Source organism: Dryobates pubescens, chromosome 6, assembly GCF_014839835.1.
Source record: "Dryobates pubescens isolate bDryPub1 chromosome 6, bDryPub1.pri, whole genome shotgun sequence".
In the NCBI taxonomy this organism is placed as follows: Eukaryota; Metazoa; Chordata; class Aves; order Piciformes; family Picidae; genus Dryobates; species Dryobates pubescens.
Window position 1 is genome coordinate 6024563 of NC_071617.1, and position 22301 is coordinate 6046863.

Consider the following 22301-nt stretch of genomic DNA (forward strand, 5'->3'; position numbering starts at 1 on the left):
AAAAATGGCTGAAGAAAATCTCCCTTGGGGGCGTTTTCAAAGCCAGGAAAAGCACTATCCCTGTGCCAGGCCTGCCAGGTTGTGGGCAGAACCAGCACCATCCACTGTTGATGAGGCCTTCAGACTATGAGAAGCCTCAGGGAAGGCAGTGACTAGCACAGGGTGAGCAAACAGAGCTTGTGTGTGCCCAGGTGGTGCTGCAGCTGCCTGCAGCTTATAGGTTCCCTGGAACCAGTGAAACCTGAAGAATGATCTCCCAGAAGAGGACCCAACATGGTTACAACATGGCCAAAAGCCAGGTCTCTCCCAACCTATTCTATTCTATTCTATTCTATTCTATTCTATTCTATTCTATTCTATTCTATTCTATTCTATTCTATTCTAACATTGCAACTCAAACTGAGCTCCTGTGCAAAACTGCAGCAGTGCAGGTGTCTGGCTGCAGGAAGTGCCTTCCCCTGGCGCTTGTTCTGATGAGAAGCAGTGACACTGCCTGTCTGCCTTGTGAACAGATCAAGGGATTACTGAGCCAGGTGGTGGAGCTGAAGGAGGAGGTGGGAAGGTTGAGAAGAATGCAAGAATGAAATAGATTGGTGGAATCATACCATGCAAGGGCAGCAAGTGGAGGCTCTTCGAGAAGCAGAGAATCCTCTCATGTCACCAGGTAGAAGGAAGTGGTCTAAGAAAAGGGGAGGAATGGATACAGGTCCCTGCATGGGGAGACAGGTGAACCTCTTCCCAGCCTCCCTCACCTTCCCAGTTACGCTTACACAACAGATACAGAGCACTGGAAGTTGAGAGCCAGGATCGAGAGGCCTCTGTGTCCTACTCCTATCAGATGGAAGACAGAAGCTTAAATGAAGCAGGTGAGTGGTGGTGGGTTCATGGCCATGGCAGGGGAACCTCTCTACAAGGAAGAAGAGTTCTGGTTGTTGGAGACTTGCTCCTGGCAGGAGCAGAGGGCCCAGTGTGCAGGGTTGAGCCTCATCATAGGGAATTCTGCAGTTTTCTGGGAATATCACTAAAGAACTCCCCAGCATGGCATGGTCACCAGACTGCTATCCACTACTGATCTTCCAGACAGGCGGGGAGGAAGCTGCATCCTGTAGTCTGAGGGGAATGAAGAGAGACTTCAAGGCCTTGGGATGGTTGGTGAAAGCATCTGGAGCACAAGTGATTTTCTCTTCTCTACTTCTAGTACTTGTCCATGATATGGAAGGGAGTAGAAGAATCCAGTCTGTAAATACCTGGCTCCAAGACTGGTGCTGCAGGCAGGGCTTTAGGTTCTTTGACACCGGCTGGGTTTATTGGACAGCAGGACCAATGGTTGTATGTGGGAAAAGCTGATCTCCAAGGGGGAAAGCATTCTAGGACAAGAACTAGCAGTGCTCATTCATACAGCTTTACACTGGAGTTGAAGGGGGATGTGGTTGTTGCTGGGCTTGCACCAGTGGGGCAGTGTTCCAGTACTAAAGAAGACCAGAAGGTCTCCCACCGTGCCAGGGTAGAATCAGCCTGCTCAGCTCACTCCCTGAAGTGCCTGCACACCAATGCACACAGCACGGGGAGTAAACAGGAGGAGTTAGAAATCCATCTGTGGTTGAGGGGTTATGATCTGGTGGCAACCACAGAGACAGGGTGGGACAGCTTACATGAGTGGAATGTGGTCATGTCCTTGTTAGGAAACACAGGTCAGCAAAGTAAGGTGGAATTGCTCTCTGCACATTGGCCACAGCAACTCCATGCAGTGCTACTGGCTGGGGTCAGAGTGGCTGGAGAGCAGCCAGGCAGAAAGGGACCTGGGGGTACTGGTTGATAGTAGGCTGAACATGAGCCTGCAGTGTGCCCAGGTGGCCAAGAAGGCAAATGGCATCCTGGCCATCAGGAACAGTGTGGCCAGCAGGAGCAGGGAAGTAATTCTGCCCTGGACTCAGCACTGGTTAGGCCACACCTTGAGTCCTGTGTCCAGTTCTGGGCCCCTCAGTTTAGGAAAGATGTTGAGATGCTGGAATGTGTCCAGAGAAGGGCAACAAAGCTGGGGAGGGGCTTGGAACACAGCCCTGTGAGGAGAGGCTGAGGGAGCTGGGGTTGCTTAGCCTGGAGAAGAGGAGGCTCAGAGGAGACCTTATTGCTGTCTACAATTACCTGAAGGGAGGTTGTAGCCAGGTGGGGGTTGGTCTCTTCTCCCAGGCAACCAGCACCAGAACAAGAGGACACAGTCTCAAGCTGCACCAGGGGAAGTTTAGGCTGGATGTTAGGAAGAAATTCTTCATAGAAAGAGAGACTGACCATTGGAATGTGCTGCCCAGGGAGGTGGTGGAGTCACCATCACTGGAGGTGTTTAGGAAGAGACTGGATGGGGTGCTTGGTGCCATGGTTTAGTTGATTAGGTGGTGTTGGGTGAGAGGTTGGACCTGATGCTCTTGAAGGTCTCTTCCAACCTGGTTTATTCTGTTCTGTTCTATTTATGTATTGAGTTCAGGCTGGGGGTGAACGAAGGGTGAGTTGAGAGTTGGTGTGAATTAAGGGGCAAGTAGCATGACTGATACTGTTCTGAGTGTTTATTACAGACCACCTGATCAGGATGAAGAAGCTGATGAGGACTTCTGTGGGCAGCTGACAGCAGTCTTGCAATCACAGGCCTCATGGGGGTTTTTAACTACCCAGATAGCTGCTGAAGGGCCTCCTCAGCCAGGCAGCCACAGTCCAGGAGGTTCCTCCAGTGCACTGATGGTAACTTCTTGATGCAAATCATGGATGAGCAAACTAGGAGAGGAGTGCTGCTGGACCTGGTACTCACCAGCAAAGAGGGTCTGGCTGATGCAGTGAAGGCTGGGGGCAGCCTTGGCTGTAACGGTCATGATGGAGTTCAGGATCTTGTGTGGTAGAACAGAATACCAAGCAGGATCACAACCTTGGACTTCATCAGGGCCAATTTTGGCCTTTTCAAGCAATTGCTAGGAGAAATCTCAGGAGGCAGGGTACTAGAAAGCAAAGGGGCCCATTAGATAGTTGGTTAATATTCAAGGACCTCCTCTTCCAAGCTCAAGATGAGAGCATCCCAAAGGGTAGGAAATTGAGGAAGGCCTCCTTGTAATTCAACCTTGCAAGAGAGCTGAAGGACAAGAAAGGGCTTCTTCAAATGCATTGCAGGAAAAACTAACACTAGAGGCAATGCAGGCCCAGTGCTGAGTGAGGTGGGTGCCTTGGTGACAGAGGACAGAGAAGGCAGAGTTACTGAATGCCTCGCTTGTCTCCATCTACACTGCTGGAGACTGTCCACAGGAGCCCCAGACCCCTGAGATGCCAAAGGAAGATATGACAAAGGAGTTTTCTTTGGTTGAGGAGGACTGGGTTAGGGAACAGTTAAGTCATCTGGACATCCATAAATCCATGGGTCCTGGTGGGAGGCACTTGTGGGTGCTGAGGGAGCTGGTGGAGGTCATTGCCAGACCACTCTTCATCATCTTTGGTAACTCTATTCTATTTCAATTCTATACCTGGGGAAGAACAACTCCTGGTATCAGTACAGGTTGGTGATTGATCTACTGGAGAGCAGTGAAGGGGAAGGGGACCTGGGGGTCCTAGTGGATGGAAGGTTGACCATGAGCCAGCAATTTGCTCTTGTGGCCAAGGCCAATGCCTTTCTGGGTTGCATTAGAAGGGCTGTGGTTAGTAGGTTGAGAGAGGTTCTCCTTCCACTCTACTCTGCCCTGGACAGAGTATTGTGTCCAGTTCTGGAACCCTCAGTTTAAGGACCTCAGGGAACTGCTTGAGAGAGTCCTGCACAGAGCCACAAAAAAATGATAGAGTGGAACATCTTCCTTATGAGGAGAGCCTGAGGGATCTGGGGCTCTTCAGCTTGGAGGAGACTGAGAGGTGACTTCATTCATGTTTATAAATATGTGCAGGGTGGGTGCCTTAGAGGCTGGAGCCAGGCTCTGCTGGGTGATGCCCAATGACAGCACAAGGGGCAATGGGTGGAAGCTGAGGCTTAGGAAGTTCCATGGAAACAGGAGGAAGAATATTTTCTCTGTGAGGGTGACAGAGCACTGAACAGGCTGCCTGGGTGTGTGTGTGTGGAGTCTCCCTCTCTGGAGATATTCAAAACCTGCCTGGATGCATCCCTGTGTGATCTGCTCTGGGTGCTCCTGCTCTGGCAGGGGGTTGGACTTGGATGAGTTTTTGAGGTCCCTTCCAACCCCTGAACATTTTGTGATCCTGTGAAAAGCAGATTGGAGCCTGTAACTGCAGCACTCAGAGGGATGTTCTGGCAGCTGCCCAGTGAGTCAGTGTTCTGCACACAAGCAGTAATTTTAGCTTTATTTTTATTGTTGCTGCAAACTTTCAGTTGGGTTAAGCACAGGATTCAGTAGCTGAATCACAGGAAATCAGCTGAGCTATTCTGTAGTTACTACCTGCAAATGGTGGTGCTATGTTAGGCTGGTCTTATGCTTGTAGGCTGCAGCTTCTCTTTTTTAGCTCCATAAATGGCCCTTTCTTGACTAGTAGGCCAGTGAAGGGCTAGCAGGCTTTGGAGCTGCTGGGAGGACCAGCTCCAAAAGCATAACTAAGCTGCACTTGCTCCATCTGCCTTTTGTATTCAGTTGGGATTGTGTTGCAATCACAGCTGTTTTTCCAGGGAGAGATTTGTTAAGGAATTGAGTGTGTCTAATACCAGCCTTTATTTTCTGGGGAGTTAATAAGGTTCTGAGCCTCAGCCAGTTCCTGAACTGCAGTTCAGCTTCCTTCAGAAGATGGTAACTAATGGCCAAATGGGTTTAGAGCAAGGACAGAGGATGAGGGGAACTAGGTTCAAACCCTCTGCTGGATTTGGAGTAAGAGTGCTCTGCAGAAGTTCTTAGCTGAAATAAAAGTAGTGGATTCAAGGTGCTGGCCTGACTGGGTTTCCTTGCCACTAACCTGATGTGTATACAACACATTTGTGTCAGAATGAAAATATGTCAGTGGCCTGCTGCTGCATTCTCCAGCCACTTGAATGCTGCTTCATTCATCTGACAGAAAAACAGTGAATGGGCTGGAGATTTAAAGACTGCAAAGAGTAAGGGAAACCTCTGTTGTTTTTAATCTCCTGTGCCCTTTTGATAAAGGAATTGTACCTAAATTTCCTTTCTCAAATGCTTTATAGTGTTTTAAAGTAATGGGATTACCCTTAAAGCAGAGCAGAAGCTGTTTAAAACTAGTGGATCATTGCTGAAAATAGTTCCCAAGAGCATGCTGCTGTGAAGCCCATTGCAATGAGCACAGAATAGAATAGAATAGAATAAACCAGGTTGGAAGAGACCTTCGAGAGCATCGTGTCCAACCTATCATCCAGCACCACCTAATCAACTAAACCATGGAACCAAGCATCCTGTCAAGCCTCGCCCTGAACACCCCCAGCGACAGCGACCCCACCACCTCCTCAGGCAGCCCATTCCAATGGGCAATCACTCTGTGTAAAACTTCCTCCTAACCTCCAGCCTAAACCTCCCCTGGCGTAGCCTGAGACTGTGTCCTCTTGTTCTGGTACTGGTTGCCTGGGAGAAGAGACCAACCTCTGCCTGACTACAACCCCCTTCGGGTAGTTGTAGAGAGCAATAAGGTCACCCCTGAGCCTCCTCTTCTCCAGGCTAAGCAACCCCAGCTCCCTCAGCCTCTCCTCATAGGGCTTGTGCTCCAAACCCCTCACCAACTTTGTTGCCCTTCTCTGGACTCGTTCCAGCAAGTCAACCTCCTTCCTAAACTGAGGGGCCCAGAACTGGACACAGGACTCGAGGTGTGGCCTAACCAGTGCAGTGTACAGGGGCAGAATGACCTCCCTGCTCCTGCTGGCCACACTGTTCCTGATGCAGGCCAGGATGCCATTGGCCCTCTTGGCTGCCTGGGCACACTGCAGGCTCATGTTCAGCCTACCATCGACCAGCACCCCAGGTGCCTCTCCACCTGCCTGCTCTCCAGCCACTCTGACCCCAGCCTGTAGCTCTGCAAGGGGTTGTTGTGGCCAATGTGCAGAACCCAGCACTTGGATGTATTAAATCTCATGCCGTTGGACAGCTGATGGTCTCCAGCCTGCTGCTTCAGGGTCAGGGAAGGCCTGGGTTTACAGCAAGGCTTTAACCACAAGTAAGGATGCAGTAGCTGGGGACTTTGCCCTTTCTCTTCTCAAATTAAGAAATTTGGGAAACCTGCCTTCTGAATGTGATAACTGCTTCCTCCTGAGGCACCTCAAACAACTGATTACCATCTGATGGTTAAGCTTTGTCTGAACTGAAACTCAGTATTGTTCTTGCTAACAAGCTCAGGGATTTGTGTTAAATGTGGCTTTTATAGCCCGTTTCTGGATGAGTGAGCTGCCTTCAGTCAGGCTTGGTTTTCTTTTGCTGCTGGTGGTTTTTTCCCACTGCCCTTTGCCATGCTTGAAAACAGAAATGCCATTTAAATGAGATGAAAATCTGTGTAGAATTCATCTCCTCTGCACCTGAGAAATGAAACTTAAAGCATTTCAAACGATTTCAAAGTAATGCAGGTCCAGTTTTAGGAGAGCTTTCTGTTCCCAGTGGGCTGACCTGAGCTTTTCTTCCACTGCCTTAAATCATTGTGTCCCTTTCTTAAAGGCACAGCCTAAAACGGTCACAGTGCATAACTGCTGCTTTGGAGAGTAAGGATCAGTGTTTGTGTGTGGGACTGCTGCTGACAATGCCCAGATGAAAGGTATTTAATAAAATGAACAAGAGGTAATAACCAACTTAACCTACACTGCACTTGAATTGTACTCTTGATGTCCTTCTGAAGCATGTATTGATTCGGTAAAGACATTGAAGTGTTCGGTTCCTGCTTCTGTTCTTCCCTGATGGTCCTTCAGCTTTTGCTATCCTATCTCCCTTCTATCTGTAAAGTCCTTCAGGCTGCTTTTTGCAGAACACCCAGGCAGTCCTCCCGGCACAGCTCCTGTGTGACTTCAGCAGCACTGTGGCAGCAGTCAGCCCGATTGGGATTTCTGCTCTGCCTTTGCATTAACACAATCAAAGGCAAACTTTCTGCAGTCTTCAAGAGCTGTTACTTAAAAACTCTTCTTTTTCCTTTTTAAAAACTTAACTAGATGTGATGTTTTGCCTCAGGGGAAAGGGGGTTGGTGTAATAACCAACTCTGTGGAAGATGCTTAAAAATACTCAGCTTTCCCAGGAAAAAAAAAATGCCATTGAGTTGGTTCAATGTGAAGGGAATAGGAAATGTTGTGACCAAGGTAAATCCTTCACAAGTAGTACCTGGAATTCAACAGTGCTTGAAAATGGAATCATTGTGCAAGTTTTCTTACAGCTTTGCTGTAAACAAATGAATTCCAGCTAAACATAAGGCAATGATTCAAAGAAAATGATGCTTAAGGTTCTTTTAACCCATTCTTTATATTGCTTCCTGGAAATGCATGATGGAACACTGTGTCATAAGAAGACTAAAAACATACAGGGGGAGGATAATGCTGTTGAGTCTCAGAAAGATCCCACTGAAACCCTCAGTGAAATACAGTTAAAGCCAGGGCCCTGTTTCATTAGCTTTTGTTCCATTTCAGGGTATTTTCCCCTGTCTGCATCGTTGAGTCTGCTGGAGAAACACAGAGTCAGAACTTGAGCAGCCTTACAGCAGCCTTACCCTTACTACAGCCATTCAAGACCAGAACTAGCCTGTCCTGGGGGAGATTGCCCACTTCACAGCAACTACCTACAGCCTAGAGCTCATGTTTCAGTGAGCATACAGCTATATAAACACATGTGAGAACATTCCAGTATGAACCAGCTTGGAGCTTACAGGCATGGTAAATGATGCTGCCCCTGCTCAGGAAGAGAGACTGAGACTTTAATTTGCAATTAATGTAAACATGAGGGAAGATTTTTTCACTATGAGGGAGACAGAACATTGGAACAGGCTGCCCAGGGGGGTTGTGGAGTCTCCCCCTCTGGAGATACTGAAAACCCACCTGATTGCATTCCTGTGTGACCTGGTCTAGGTGATCCTGCTCTGGCAGTAGGGTTGGACTGGATGATCTCTGGAGGGTCCCTTCCAACCCCTAACATTCTGTGATCCTGTGAAATGTCATTCAGACTCTGTGTAAGATACCAGCACTTGCTGGTAAGAATTTGAAACTGAGTGAACTGCATCAGCACTTAGCCAACCTCCTCTTGAGGATTATAGTTTTCAGAGCTTCCCACACCCAGAAATGCTTCCCCAAGGCCTCCTTGTGCTCGGCAGGGCCTTGGCACACCCCCACCCAGCACCTGGTCTCTCTGGGAACACAAAGAGTTGCTGTAGTTTAACCAAAAAAATAAATCTCCCGTCAGGTCCCCTCGCCAAATAATGCAGCAAAGAGTACAGGGAAGAATTCAAAAGGTACATTAAAATAATGAAATGTTATCCTTTTCATTTACAAAACAGTCCCAAAGCAAGACTGTGGAGCATACTTACACAGAGCTGGTGGTGGATAGGCAGAGCATTAGTGTATTTACACATTTTATCAATACAGACTAACAATTCCTTATTGGCAGACAAAATACCCCCCCCAAACCCACTGAAAGTACCTGAATGTGAAACCAAGATTACCACAGTAATTAGTTGCCAACTGACCATCTTCTGTTCTTGTCTACATGTATATACACAAAGTGTATGGCCACACTCAAAAGAAACCCCACTCCTTGCCCTTCATTCCTGTCTGTGCCTATCTAATTAGTTACACTGCTCTGTTCTTTGCACACGCTCAGCCATCTGCTTGTAGAAGACAAAATGCAGCATGATCCACAAATGGACACAGAACTGAAATAGTTCACATCTGACTTAACTGCTACCTTCAGCCAACACTGCAGGGACCTGAAGAGTACATTCTAGCTTTTGTCTTCTTTTCCCTGTGTAAATACAGTTGGCTTGAGCTCCAGCCTCGCTATACATGCTGTGGAATTCTGAAGGACTTGCAGTGCTGAGAGTTAAAACTAGCAATTTACTGATTTGTTTGAAAAAGCTGTCCCTGCACTCACCAAGTAGCTATCTTGAACTTTCTGTACCTTGACATACTGCTGCTCCTTTTTCCATCCTTTCTAGCAGCAGGGTTTTCATATGTGAGAAGTGTAATAGGCATCCCTCCCCATCTCCTCACTGGAGCAAGGAAGGCCCTGTGGGTTCTGTGCTTCCTGAGGCTATACTTTCTAGACTTACCACTTGTTCTTTTTCCCTCCTGTTGGCCCTTCTTTCTTGAAAGGAGGGACCAAAAGCTTGGCTCACTGAGTTGCATGGTAATGCTATCTAGTATCTTGCAGGCTTTACACTTCAGTGCCAAACTCCAGCAGAGCCTGTAAGGGGAGGGAGAAGACAATGGTTCCTGACACTCAGCGTGTTACCTGCTACACCAATGGCTTCTGAACTGCCATACTGTCATAGTTTGGGCTGGGTGCCCTCTGCTACAGGGGTGTTTCCTGTGTCCAGCAGTCCATCCCCGTGGGTGGACTCAGGAAATTAGGTATTTCTACTATAATCCCTTGCACCACTATAAATTTTGCGGTGGGGTCTGGCACTTCCTCTTTCCTTCCCTCTCCGAGACTTGGTAACTGGGGGAGAGATCTCCTGGCCATGGGCCTGGCTAGGCCCAAGGCCACAGGGGGATGGGCAGTCTCAGGCCTGGCCAGCTGAGACTAGCCCAGCAGAGGGAGGGGGAAGAAGGAGCCCTGGGGGTTTGGATGCACCCTCAGGTGGGGTTTGGAGTCTTTCTGGGTTTACTTTGGTTCCTTTCTTGTCACCATGTTTCCTTTTGTGCACACTCACTGTTCTCTATTTAAACTCTCCACTACTTTTGCAATCAGTTTGTCTGAGTCGTTATTTCTGCCTGTGGTGGGGAGGGGGTCTGCCCCAACCCATTACACATACAAATCTCTTTTGTCACTCCTCAGACTAGAGTTATTTAAATTCTCTCTCATACAGCCTTTTCCAACTTGCCTAGTATTTTAAATTTGCTTCTGTCCAGATCATCTATAACAATACTGAGTCTGAGCTAGAGCAGCCCATTGTAAGTCTTACTCAACACAGCCTTCCCTTCTAAAAAGGGACATCAGTAATTACTCTCACAGTATTTTACAGGCTGTAATTCAGCTAGACCCTTCTGTCATCATCAGAACCAGCGCTGCTGTCAATACTTGCAAAGTAAACAGAACAAGTTTGAGCCTGAACATCAGCAGAGCTGCTCTGCTCCAACCCTCCAATCATCCACAGCTGAAAAAGGTCTTAAAGGGAAGGAACACTTCATGAATTGCAGGGAGGGAGACAAAACGTTGGAAAAAGATTGTTATGCCTTATTAAATTCAAATGAGTTGCTCTGCAAGCTAAAACTACAAGCTGTAGAGCAGGTTACTGACAGTGTTCACAAAGGAATCACTGCAAGCCAAGTTACAAACAAAAGTTAAAAACAACCCAGCAGGTTCTACAGGCCCTGAGAGAGTATCAAATGGAATTTTTCACAGGTAATTGAATTTATGGAGTAACTTCACTACTCCTCTTTAAAATTGCTTGTACCTTTATTACTAACAACACATAAGACATACAATCTGTCTAGGGTGCTGCTCAATGCAGCCCTACCTTTGGGCAAGGAAGATTCCAGAGAAGATCAGGGGGTAATTCAGGGTTAGATTAATGATTTATAATAACCTTTTCTATACATAACTTCAATATCAAAACTCTGCCTCCCCTGTCAGCTCCTCTCTATGTCTTCCAACAGCTGTCTGCCAAGCTGAATCCCCTGGAATTAGGGGCAGGAATAACAACCCCTTGTTTCTGCAGTTCATGTAATACATCCAGTATTGAATCCAGTTCCACTCGGAATTTCTCCAGCTCTTGGTTCTTCTGCTGCGCCAGCCTTCGCCACCTCTCAACCTCATGGCTCTGCCTTGCTTCAGTAAGATGTTGTGTGAGTTGAGCTGCCTGCAAAGTACAAAATAAACCAGGTTGGAAAAGAGCTTTGAGATCATCAAGCCCAACCTATCACCCAACACCATCTAATCAACTAAACCATGGCACTAAGTGCCTCATCCAGGCTGGTTTTAAACACTCCCAGTGATGGTGACTCCACCACCTCCCTGGGCAGCACATTCCAATGGCAAATCACTCCTTCTGGGAAGAATTTATTCCTAACAACCAGCCTAAACCTCCCCTGGCACAGCTGGCAAGCAAGTCAGCATTGTTGACTCCTTAATCAAACACTCAGCCAGGGCTGCTCCTCAGCCAAAATGTGCCAGTTCATTGTGTTTGATACTTGGCCTCAAAGCCCGGGGCTCAATGCTGCATGTCACAACCCCCATTGCCAGCAGTGCTGCATCAGTGACAGAAGGGCAGAATCCAGCATTGACTAATCAGCCTCGGGAGAATTTAACTTACCCTCTCCAAAGCAGCAATTAGAAGTCTGACTATTTAAGAGGAGTCAGAGCATGTAACAAAAACCCCTCTATAAGCAACCCAAACCTTTCTAATTGCTGTCGAAATGTGTTAATTAAAAGAACAATCTGCAAGAGCAATAACCCAAATCTGAAGGACACGTGGCTTAAAACCCACAGGTTCTATGAATCATCAGGGAATATCCTGTACTCACAAAGGTCTGAAGATGCTGCAGATGCAAGTTGGAATTAATTTTGATGTGAATCCATGGCAGAAAGGACAGGGAACTGCTTGACAGGGCCCAGTGCAGAGCCATGAAAATGATGGAGTGGAACATCTTCCTTATGAGATTAGACTGAGGGAGCTGGGGCTCTTTAGCTCGGAGAAGAGGAAACTGAGAGGTGACCTCATTCATGTTCATAAATATGTGCATGGTGAGTGCCAAGAGGATGGAGCCAGGCTCTGCTGGGTGGTGCTCAATGACAGCACAAGGGGCAATGGGTGGAAGCTGAGGCATAGGAAGGTCCATGGAAACATGAGGAAAAATGTTTTCACTTTAATGGTGACAGAACACACAGGGGTGTTGTGGAGTCTCCCTCTCTGGAGATATTCAAAACCTGCCTGGATGCATGCCTGTATGATCTGCTCTGGGTGATCCTGCTCTGGCAGGGGCATTGGACTGGATGAGTGAGTTCCCTCCCAACCCCTAACACTGAGTGATTCTATTACAGCTGCCTTCTGCAGATCAGAATGTGAACAAAAATAATAAAACCTGAGGCAGCAGGGTTTGTTCTTAATCCTGTAAAACATTTTATCCAGTCCCTGATGTAGAAATGTATGGAGAATAAAACCTTCCATGAACAGTGGTGTACCTCAGTCTGTTTCTCGAGATCTGGTTTGGAAACTGCAAAGCAAACTCCATAAACTTAAGAAGTACAGTGGGGGCTGGATGATCTTCCAGTCCAACTGCCCTTCTCTGACTTCACATATTTCAGTCAAAGCTACTTGAAAATACTAAATGAAAGACAGCATACATTTAAGTGATGAAAATACTGAGAAAAAGCATCTGTATGAACTAGAAACCCACTTCCAGATGCTAGAAGCTCCCTCAACTGATGAAAAATCAGGCTAGAGGCCGTGGTATAAAACAAGATGAAATCCTATAACATAAGAAAGTCTGAAATTTGAATGAAAAAAAAACCAACTGCAGTGCAAAATTTTGTACACATTCAAGGGATACAAATGTGAGAGAGAAGAAGCTGCATCACATGGATCCAAACTTCAAAATCCACAAGTTTCAAGCTTGTGGATGACAAAGGCTTTCCCCCCCTTGTTTCTGGTATTAAAAGCAGTATGTGCTAGACTGCTAAAGATGTCCCTGCAGCAAGCAGGGATACCTTTAACCCAATCTAGTTAGAGATGTTCCTGTGTACTACAGGGGAACTAGATGACCTTTGAAAGGTCCCTTCCAACCTCATCCAGTCCATGATTAAGGATTCTGAGATGTTTCTGTGCTTTTAATGAAGCTTTTCTGAATGAGATGTCTAGCAGTAGGAAGTAAAATCACAGCTTGGTTGAGGAACATTGTCACAGCTTAACAACCTGCCTTACACAGGCATCATTTTTCAGTAGCTAGCTTTCAGTGTGTAGCTGAAACAGGGAATAACCAAAAGATAGAAGGGACTTGCAGAAGCCCTGTGGTTCAACCCTCTGCAAAAGCAAGGCCTCCTCAGATCAGGTTGTGAGGAAGTTACACACCTCACACACATTACGCACAAGTAATTACCACAGCATGGACGTGCTGCCTGGGACTGCATCAAAGACAAAAACCAAAGAGTACCTGAGCCCTGCAGTGTCAGCTAAAGGAGCCTGTGCAAAGAGCATCAAATCACAGCTGCTTGAGCAGTAAATACAGACAGACTCTCTGTACCTTCTGAATTTCTTGCTCTCTTTCTGCATGTCTGGCCTCTATATGCTTGATTTTCCTCTCCAGGCACAAGAAGTGTTTCATTTCGGGACTCTGGCTCTCCTTAGCTTCTCTCAGTTCTTCCAACAATTTTGTCACCTACAGTTTGAGACAAGTGATGAAGTTATCATTGTGTTAAGCAGTGTAGAAAACAGGTTCCTTTCCAAGTGTGTTTGTTTAATCACTCCAGGCAACAGCTGCAGAAAGGAAGGCATAAAAGACAAAACTCCATTATTCAGAAGCTTAAACAGGGGCTCAGGGACTTCGATTAGGATCTTTCATTTGAATGAAGTGGTCTGAGGATATGAAAATCTAGTCCCTTTGGATAAAACAAATCCTGTTCTTAAGATGCTATCAAGTGATTCTTCAACAGTCAATTTTGATACTTCTAAATGTGCTAAAATGAATAGAGAGTATTATGATTAGATTCACACAATCCTTTGTCACACTGTGGGCAACCATCAACTATAAAACGTAGCAGCACGTTCCTAAGGAAGTGTCAAGTGCCAAGCTCTTTTTTGTGGTGCACAGTAATAAGGAACAATGGATGCAAACTCCAACATAGAAGGTTTCACCTCGACATGAGGAGAAACTTCTTTACAGTGAGGATGAAAGAGCACTGGAACAGGCTGCCCAGAGAGGTTGTGGAGTCTCCTCTGGACCCTTTCAAAACTTGCCTGGATGCATTTCTGTGTGGACTACCCTAGGTGATGCTGCTTTGGCAGGGGAGCTGGACTTGACCTCTAGAGGTTCCTTCCACCCCCTAACATGATTCTGTGTTGAAGGGCAAAAGCAAGGCTTTGACATTTCCCTCTGTATAGCCTTGCAGTGATTTTTGTAACCAAGGCACTCCATTGCATTTTCTTACATGCCAGCACCTTGAACTCAGCCATCTGGGTCGATGGGATGATCGTTGTCTTACCCAACCCTGTCAATAAATCAATCTGTAAAGCATTTATAGAGGACACCAATTAGCAACATTCTTCTCATTGTACTCTTGCCCTGTTTTCCTAATAGGCAACGGATCAGTGGAGTGAAACAAGCTTTGTATGGAAAGGCAAACCTCTTATCACTGGATTCATAATATGAACTCAAAAGTCTCAGCCTTTATTCAGCAAAGACAGAGCTTGTTTAGTAGGAGATCTTTTGTCTCTCCCTTGAAACCACCCTCACTTTTCTACAAACACTTCACAACAGAGGTGGAATTGTAAGTGGGTAAGGTAAACAATCAGTTTAGTAGGATGAAAATGAAGTATGTACTAAGCACATACTGACACCTCTCTGATATACTGGAGATACTCAAAACCTGCCTGGATTCATTCTGGTGTGATCTGCTCTAGGTGATCCTACTCTGGCAGGGGGTTTGGACTGGGTGATCTCTCGAGGTCCCTCCCAAACCCTTAACATTCTGTGATTCATTTCCTCTACATAAGGGCAGCAAATGAGATGAAATGCCTGGTGTTCTCAGCCCCTTACAGAATAGAAGGATTCTTGTTAACAACTCTTGCATTCTCAAAAATGAAGTTAAAATTAGCAAAATTATTACATCAAGGACATGGTGACCTAAGCACAGGGACACTCTTTAGGGCATGCCACATCCTTCTCCTGAGCAGGTGATAAAAACAGGCAGCAGCATTTCAAGAACAGCTGAAGCATAGCCAGTAGCTCAAAAAGCTTGAGCTAGAAGATGGAGAGCTATTTCACACAGTATTAACCCCCCCCAATGAAAACATGAACAAGTATAATTTTCAGATTATCGGCTAGTAATAGAAGTAGAAAATTGGGGAAAGCCTAGGTACCTCTCTCAAGACCCAGTGAATTTCAGAACAGCTAACCTCTTTTTGTAAGACTGAGTGTCATAGAAGGCCAGTGCCATTCTGGGGTGGATTAGAAGGGCTGTGGTTAGTAGGTCAAGAGAGGTTCTCCTCCCCCTCTGCCCTGGTGAGGCTGCATCTGGAATTTTGTGACTCCTCAGTTCAAGAAGGACCTAGGGAACTGCTTGAAAGAGTCCAGTGCAGAGCCACAAAAATGCTGAAGGGAGTGGAACATCTTCCTTATGAGGAGAGACTGAGGGAGCTGAGGGCTCTGTAGCTTGGAGAGGAGGAGCCTGAGAGGTGACCTCATTCATGCTTATGGATACGTAAATGGTGAGTGCCAAGAGAATGGAGCCAGGCTCTGCTGGGTGATGCCCAGTGACAGGACAAGGGGCAATGGGTGGAAGATGAGGCATAGGAAGTTCCATGGAAATATGAGGAAAAATTATTTCCCTGTGAGGGTGACAGAACACTGGAACAGGCTGCCCAGGGGGGTTGTGGAGTCTCCCTCTCTGGAGATAGTCAAACCCTGCCTGGATGAGTTCCTGTGTGATCTGCTCTAGGTGATCCTGCTCTGGCAGGGGGGTTGGACTGGATGATCTTTGGAGGTCCCTTCCAGCCCCTAACATTCTGTGATAGTAAAGGAGAAAATTAAGACTAGAATTGTCTACATCAGTTTTATGGCAATGAAAGATGAGGAAAGGAAGGCTTCATTGGAACAAAGAATTTGAAAACAAAGACAATATCCTTTTAACAAAGAAAAACTCCTGTGGTCTGCTTACTACCCATCACAACTCTCAACAGGCTAGGAATGATCGGATTAACCTGCTGATCAATGTTCATATATATGCCAGCCATTTCTAATGTCATCATCATTAATCAAAGGTCAAAGTCCCTGCATTCTCAGGTATAACTCCAGGAGAGAATAGAATAGAATAGAATTAACCAGGTTGGAAAAGACCTTCGAGATCATCGAGTCCAACCTATTACCCAACACCATCTAATCAACTAAACCATGGCACCAAGCACCCCATTCAGTCTCTTCTTAAACACTTCCAGTGATGGTGACTCCACCACCTCCCTGGGCAGCACATTCCAATGGCCAATTGCTCTTTCTATGAAGCACTTCTTAACATCCAGCCTAAACTTCCCCTGGCACAGCTTGAGACTGTGTCCTCTTGTTCTGTTGGTGGTTGCCTGGGAGAAGAGACCAACCCCCACCTGGCTACAGCCTCCCTTCAGGTAGTTGTAGAGAGCATTAAGGTCTCCCCTGAGTCTCCTCCAGGCTAAACAACCCCAGCTCCCTCAGCCTCTCCTCACAGGGCTGTGCTCCAGAGCCCTCCCCAGCTTTGTTGCCCTTCTCTGCACACTTTCCAGCAAGCCAACATCTTTCCTAAACTGAGGTGTCCAGAACTGGACACAGTACTCAAGGTGTGGCCTAACCAGTGCTGAGTATAGGATGTAGAAGCAACTAAAGATACTGTTTCTAAGAATTCCTTTACTATATATTATCTATCTGAAGCTGTACAAGGATGAAAGGATGAAATCCTTTATTAAAGCAACCCCCCCTCTACATTTAAACCTACCTCTTTTTGTAGCAGCTCCTCTCTCATCTGTGACACCAAGAGGGCTTCCTGACGTTTCTGTTGCTCACTGATTTGTTCTTGGAGATGTTTTATTAATACCTATAAAAAACCCATGAAAATCAGTTTGTCATGAATATAAATATCCAGGACAGGAGGTGAAAACTTGCACAGGAGAAATACACCAACCCCATTTGTAAGTAGTGGTCCCAAGTGCAGAGCTGTCTCTTCATTGTCATCAGGAATCAGCACCCCCTTGCCCCAGGGAGGAGTGAAACTCAGTGGCCTGCTCCATAATAAGTTACTGATGAAGTGACCACTGGAATGTGGTCTCCATGGTTTTCCAGGTGCAGGTTCCGTAGGGCAGACCTGGATGGTACCAAGGGTCTGTACCTGCCAAGTATGATGGATGACCCTACTGTGTGTGAGCATCACTTTGGAACAGAGGAATGGAACTGGAGATAAGAGAGATGATGTCCTGCTGTTGTTGCCAAGGGAGCCCTGAACTTTAGTGAACTCTGCTCATTACAATGTCATTATAATATGAAAACACACTCCTGGCCTGAGGCTACCTGCCTCTGAGGCAGACCACGCCTTGGACATGCCTCCTTGGGCACAGACCACACCTTGGTCACTCCTTGGACATGTGTGGAAGCCTTACTCATAGGGGACACAAGGGATAGAGAGTGGTGGAGTTCAGACATCAACAGGTGTGGAGGTGATGATAAAAGATGTCTCCCTAGCAATGGGAAGAGTTCTCTGTGTGCTCTGTGAGAGGGTTTGTGTGTGTGTCTGAGTGTGTTTCCTGAAGTTTTGAAGAAGGAACAAGAAGGAGGCTTTGAAGGGAAGCTTTCCCTGTTAAGATCAAGAAGGACCAGCAGGACTGGACCTGGGACCAGAGAGATGTCTTTGGACCCTTGCATTATGGGTAGCTATAGACCTCTTTTCCTTTCCCCTCTTCACTTTTCCCCTTTCTCCACTCACTTTTTTCTACCTCAACAATAAAGTTTTACTGTTGATTGAAGTGAACCCCCTGGCACAAACTGAAACACAGGAGGTTGTTCTGTCTCACCATAAGGAAAACTTTGCTTATGAGGGTGCCTAAGCCCATCTCTGGGTCTCTAAGTCCAGAAAGGTTGTGGAATCTCCCTCCTTGGAGACATTAAAAAGCCATCTGGATGTGGTCCTGCACAACTGGCTCTAGATACCCTACTTGGACAGGGGGGTTGGACAAGATGACCTCCAGAGGTCCCTTCCAATCTCAGTCCTTCTGTGACTACAGTGGCACAGGCCCATTTTTAAAACATAATACAACAGAGCCTGCTTCAAAGAAAGACAATCATGGTATCATAGTATCAGTCAGGGTTGGAAGGCACCACAAGGATCATCTAGTTCCAACCCCCTTGCCATGGGCAGGGGCACCCCACACTAGATCAGCCTGGCCAGAGCCTCATCCAGCCTGGGCTTAAACACCTCCAGGGACGGCACCCCAGCCACCTCCCTGGACAACCCATTCCAGGGCTTCACCACTCTCATGGGGAAGAACTTCCTCCTCACCTCCAGCCTGAATCTCCCCACCTCCAGCTTCATTCCATTCCCCCTAGTCCTATCACTACCTGACATCCTGAGAAGTCCCTCCCCAGCCTTCTTGTAGGCCCCCTTCAGATACTGGAAGGCCACAATGAGGTCACTTTGGAGCCTTCTCTTCTCCAGACTGAACAGCCCCAACTCCTTCAATCTGTACAAAGTTTATAGTAATGCAGAAGTAACTTTAACAGCTACCTGCAGACAATGAATTTATCAACTATATCTTACCTCTTGTGTTGAAATTCTGCTGTTTAGTTCAGCTACTTTAGAAGCAGAATGCTCCTTTGCATGCTGGCAAAGAATCTTCTCCACTTCCCTCTGATGGGAAGCTTTCAGAGATGCAATGTATTCTGCTGTGTCTTCCTGCATCCTGAACAGAGTGAAAGGAAAATCAGAAGTAAAGCAGCTACAGAGAGTTTTTAAAGAAATGCAGCCAAGTCTGTCCCTTGAACATCCAAAACATCACCAATGAGACAGGTGGCAAGTCTTTGAAATTCCATAACCTCACAGGACAGCACCACCACTACTTTGCCTCTGGAGGACAACAGGGTAGAAAGTCTACAGTGTTCTGTATCTACCTCATTTAACTGGGAGACAGAAAACTCAGCTAATCATCTCTTTTGGCTCCACTTATAAAAGAAGGAGAGAAAATGAGTGCTTTCAAATCTTAACATTTGTTAAGAGGTCCCATTTCAGGTACATGTTTTAGAACAGAATGTGGTGCAATCTCACTATGCCAGTTTCCTCTACTGACTCAGAAGGGAGCTAAGGGAGAACAGGTGAAGTGTAAAGTTTCTACAGCTGCTCAGGTAAATCCCACTGAAAGCACACCCCAGATTGAAGGAAAGTGTGTGCACCAAATATTCATGCTGTACAGCACAAATACCAAGCATCCAAGATGAATAGAATAGAATAGAATAGAATAGAATAGAATAGAATAGGTTGGAAGAGACCTTCAGATGTTCTGGCCAAGCCGCTCTCCATGATTTTTCAGCAGTCCTGGCTCACTGGAGACATCCCAGATGACTGGAAGCTGGCCAACGTGGTACCCATCCACAAGAAGGGCCGGTTGGATGAGCCAGGGAATTACAGGCCTGTCAGCCTGACCTCAGTGCCAGGAAAGATTATGGAGCAGGTCATCCTGAGTGCAATCACACAACACTTAGAGGATGGCCAAGGGATCAGGCCCAGCCAGCATGGGTTTAGGAAGGGCAGGTCCTGCCTGACCAACCTGATCTCCTTCTATGATCAGGTGACCCGCCTGGTGGATGTGGGGAGGCCTGTGGATGTAGTCTACCTGGACCTCAGCAAGGCCTTTGACACCGTTCCCCATAGCAAACTCCTGGCCGAGCTGTCAGCCCCTGGCTTGGATGGGAGCACACTGCGATGGGTTAGGAACTGGCTGGAGGGCCGAGCCCAGAGAGTGGTGGTGAATGGTGCCACATCCAGCTGGCAGCCAGTCACCAGTGGTGTGCCTCAAGGATCAGTGCTGGGCCCCATGCTCTTTAACATCTTTATTGATGATCTGGACGAGGGCATCGAGTCCATCATCAGTAAATTTGCTGATGACACCAAGCTGGGGGCAGGAGTTGATCTGCTGGAGGGTTGAGAGGCTCTGCAGAGGGACCTGGACAGGCTGGGCAGATGGGCAGAGTCCAAGGGCATGAGATTTAACACATCCAAGTGCCGGGTTCTGCACATTGGCCACAGCAACCCCATGCAGAGCTACAGGCTGGGGTCAGAGTGGCTGGAGAGCAGTCAGGCTGAGAGAGACCTGGGGGTGCTGGTTGATGGTAGACTGAACATGAGCCTGCAGTGTGCCCAGGCAGCCAGGAGGGCCAGTGGCATCCTGGCCTGCATCAGGAACAGTGTGGCCAGCAGGAGCAGGGAGGTCATTCTGCCCCTGTACACTGCACTGGTTAGGCCGCACCTTGAGTCCTGTGTCCAGTTCTGGGCCCCTCAGTTTAGGAAGGATGTTGACTTGCTGGAGCGTGTCCAGAAAAGGGCAACAAGGTTGGTGAGGGGCTTGGAGCACAAGCCCTATGAGGAGAGATTGAGGGAGCTGGGGTTGCTTAGTCTGGAGAAGAGGAGACTCAGGGGTGACCTTATTGCTCTCTACAACTACCTGAGGGGGGGTTGTAGACAGGCAGAGGTTGGTCTCTTCTCCCAGGCAACCAGTACCAGAACAAGAGGACACAGTCTCAGGCTGCGTCAGGGGAGGTTTAGGCTGGAGGTTAGGAGGAAGTTTTACACAGAGAGAGTGATTGCCCATTGGAATGGGCTGCCTGAGGAGGTGGTGGGGTCGCCGACGCTGGGGGTGTTCAGGGCGAGGCTTGACAGGATGCTCGGTTGTATGGTTTAGTTGATTAGGTGGTGTCGGATGATAGGTTGGACATGATGATCTCGAAGGTCTCTTCCAACCTGGTTAATTCTATTCTATTCTATTCTATTCTATTCTATTCTATTCTATTCTATTCTAAGATCATCGCATCCAACCCATCATCCAATCCAACCCACCTGGATCCAACAATTTGCACCAAGGTCTTTGCACTCAAAACCATGGTGGGTTGCAGCATTCAGAAGGATGTAGAAAGAATCCTGATAGTGCAGTGCTCTATAAAAAACCACCCCAAACCAACAAAGACCAGCCCAAAACTAACCAAACACTAAAAATGATAATTAGAGAGAATGTCCACCAAATACAAGCTAGCTTCACACATAGAATCATAGAGTGACCTGGATTTGAAGGGACCTCCAAAGGCCATCTAGTTCAACCCTCTCTGCAGTCAGCAGAGACATCCCCAACTAGATCAGGTTGCCCAGAGCCCTGTGGAGCCTCACTTTGTATACTTCCAGGGATGGGGCTCCAACCACCTCCCTGGGCAACCTGTGCCAGTGTTCCACCACCCTCATAGTAAAGAACTTGTTCCTAACATCCAATCTAAATCTATTCTTCTCTAGTTTGAAGCCACTGCCCCTTGTCCTGTTACTGCAGGCCTTTTGTAAGCAGCCTCTCTCCACCCTTCTTGTAGGTGCCCAACATGGCTGATGTTGATGTGTCACTTCATCCTGCATCAGCCAAGACTGTAAGGAGGTTTTTAAAAGGCAGGTGTTGAGCGCTTACCTTCGAATGTTATTTTCAGAATAAGCCAGCTTTGCCTGAGACTTCACCCTCTGCTGGTTCATCTCTAGAGACAGTCTTTCTAGCTCCTCTTTCAGCTGTGCATTTTCTTGCAGAACATCTGAGAGATTAGGATCAGAGAAAGTTGGTGCTTGGTCTATTCTGTCACCCTTGAAAACGCTTCGAAAGGGTTCGCTGCCGCCGCGATGCTTTTTATCTGTTGCTGACGAGTTCCTTTTCAAGATCTCTGCAGAGTTTTCCTTATTGTTGGCTTTATTCCTCAAATTGTTACTGGACAACATCACCATCCTTTCTTTCTGAAGTTTCTCTACAGTTTTTGTGAGCTCTTGTATTTCTTTATTTTTCATGACCAGCTCTTCATTTAGCTTCAGCAGCTTGTCCTTTGCGTTGCCGTGTTTCACGTGAGAGTCTGTGAACTCCACGTCTTTATTATCCTTTCTGTTTCTGAGTTTTAATTGGCAATTTTGACTTCTAAGGTCTTCAATTTCTGCCTGGAGGTTCTTAACGGTGATCTGATGGCTCTCCTTTAGATTCTGAAGCTCTTGTTCCAGTTCTGCTTTATTGCCATTCAGTTTTGGTGATTCACTCATAAATTTGTAGGCAAGTAGTTGCTCGAGCTCTGCAAGTCTTTGCTCATACTGTATCTAAGGAAAGGGAGTAGGAGAAATAAACTAAGTCAGTTTCTTCAGGTGTGCTTTCATTATCAGCTCTTCCTCTTAAAGTTACTCCACATCTGAAGCAAGATTGCATAAGACAAGATATTACTATGGAGACAGACTGAGACGGTTGGGGCTGTTCAGTCTGG

General features: G+C 46.9%; 1 protein-coding gene across 1 annotated transcript in view; it reads right to left on the minus strand.

The window, feature by feature from the left end:
* Positions 1 to 10371: 10371 nt before the first annotated feature.
* The window catches only part of CEP162 (centrosomal protein 162), a 74281-nt gene continuing 62351 nt past the window's right edge, over positions 10372 to 22301 (minus strand). Inside the window, exons 26-30 of the mRNA XM_054162560.1 lie at positions 21479 to 22140; positions 18583 to 18724; positions 16771 to 16869; positions 13335 to 13469; positions 10372 to 10954 (exon numbers count right to left, since the gene is read on the minus strand). Of these exons, the coding sequence (XP_054018535.1) occupies positions 10736 to 10954; positions 13335 to 13469; positions 16771 to 16869; positions 18583 to 18724; positions 21479 to 22140 (1257 nt within the window). The 3' untranslated portion in view covers positions 10372 to 10735. The remainder of the gene's footprint in view (positions 10955 to 13334; positions 13470 to 16770; positions 16870 to 18582; positions 18725 to 21478; positions 22141 to 22301) is intronic.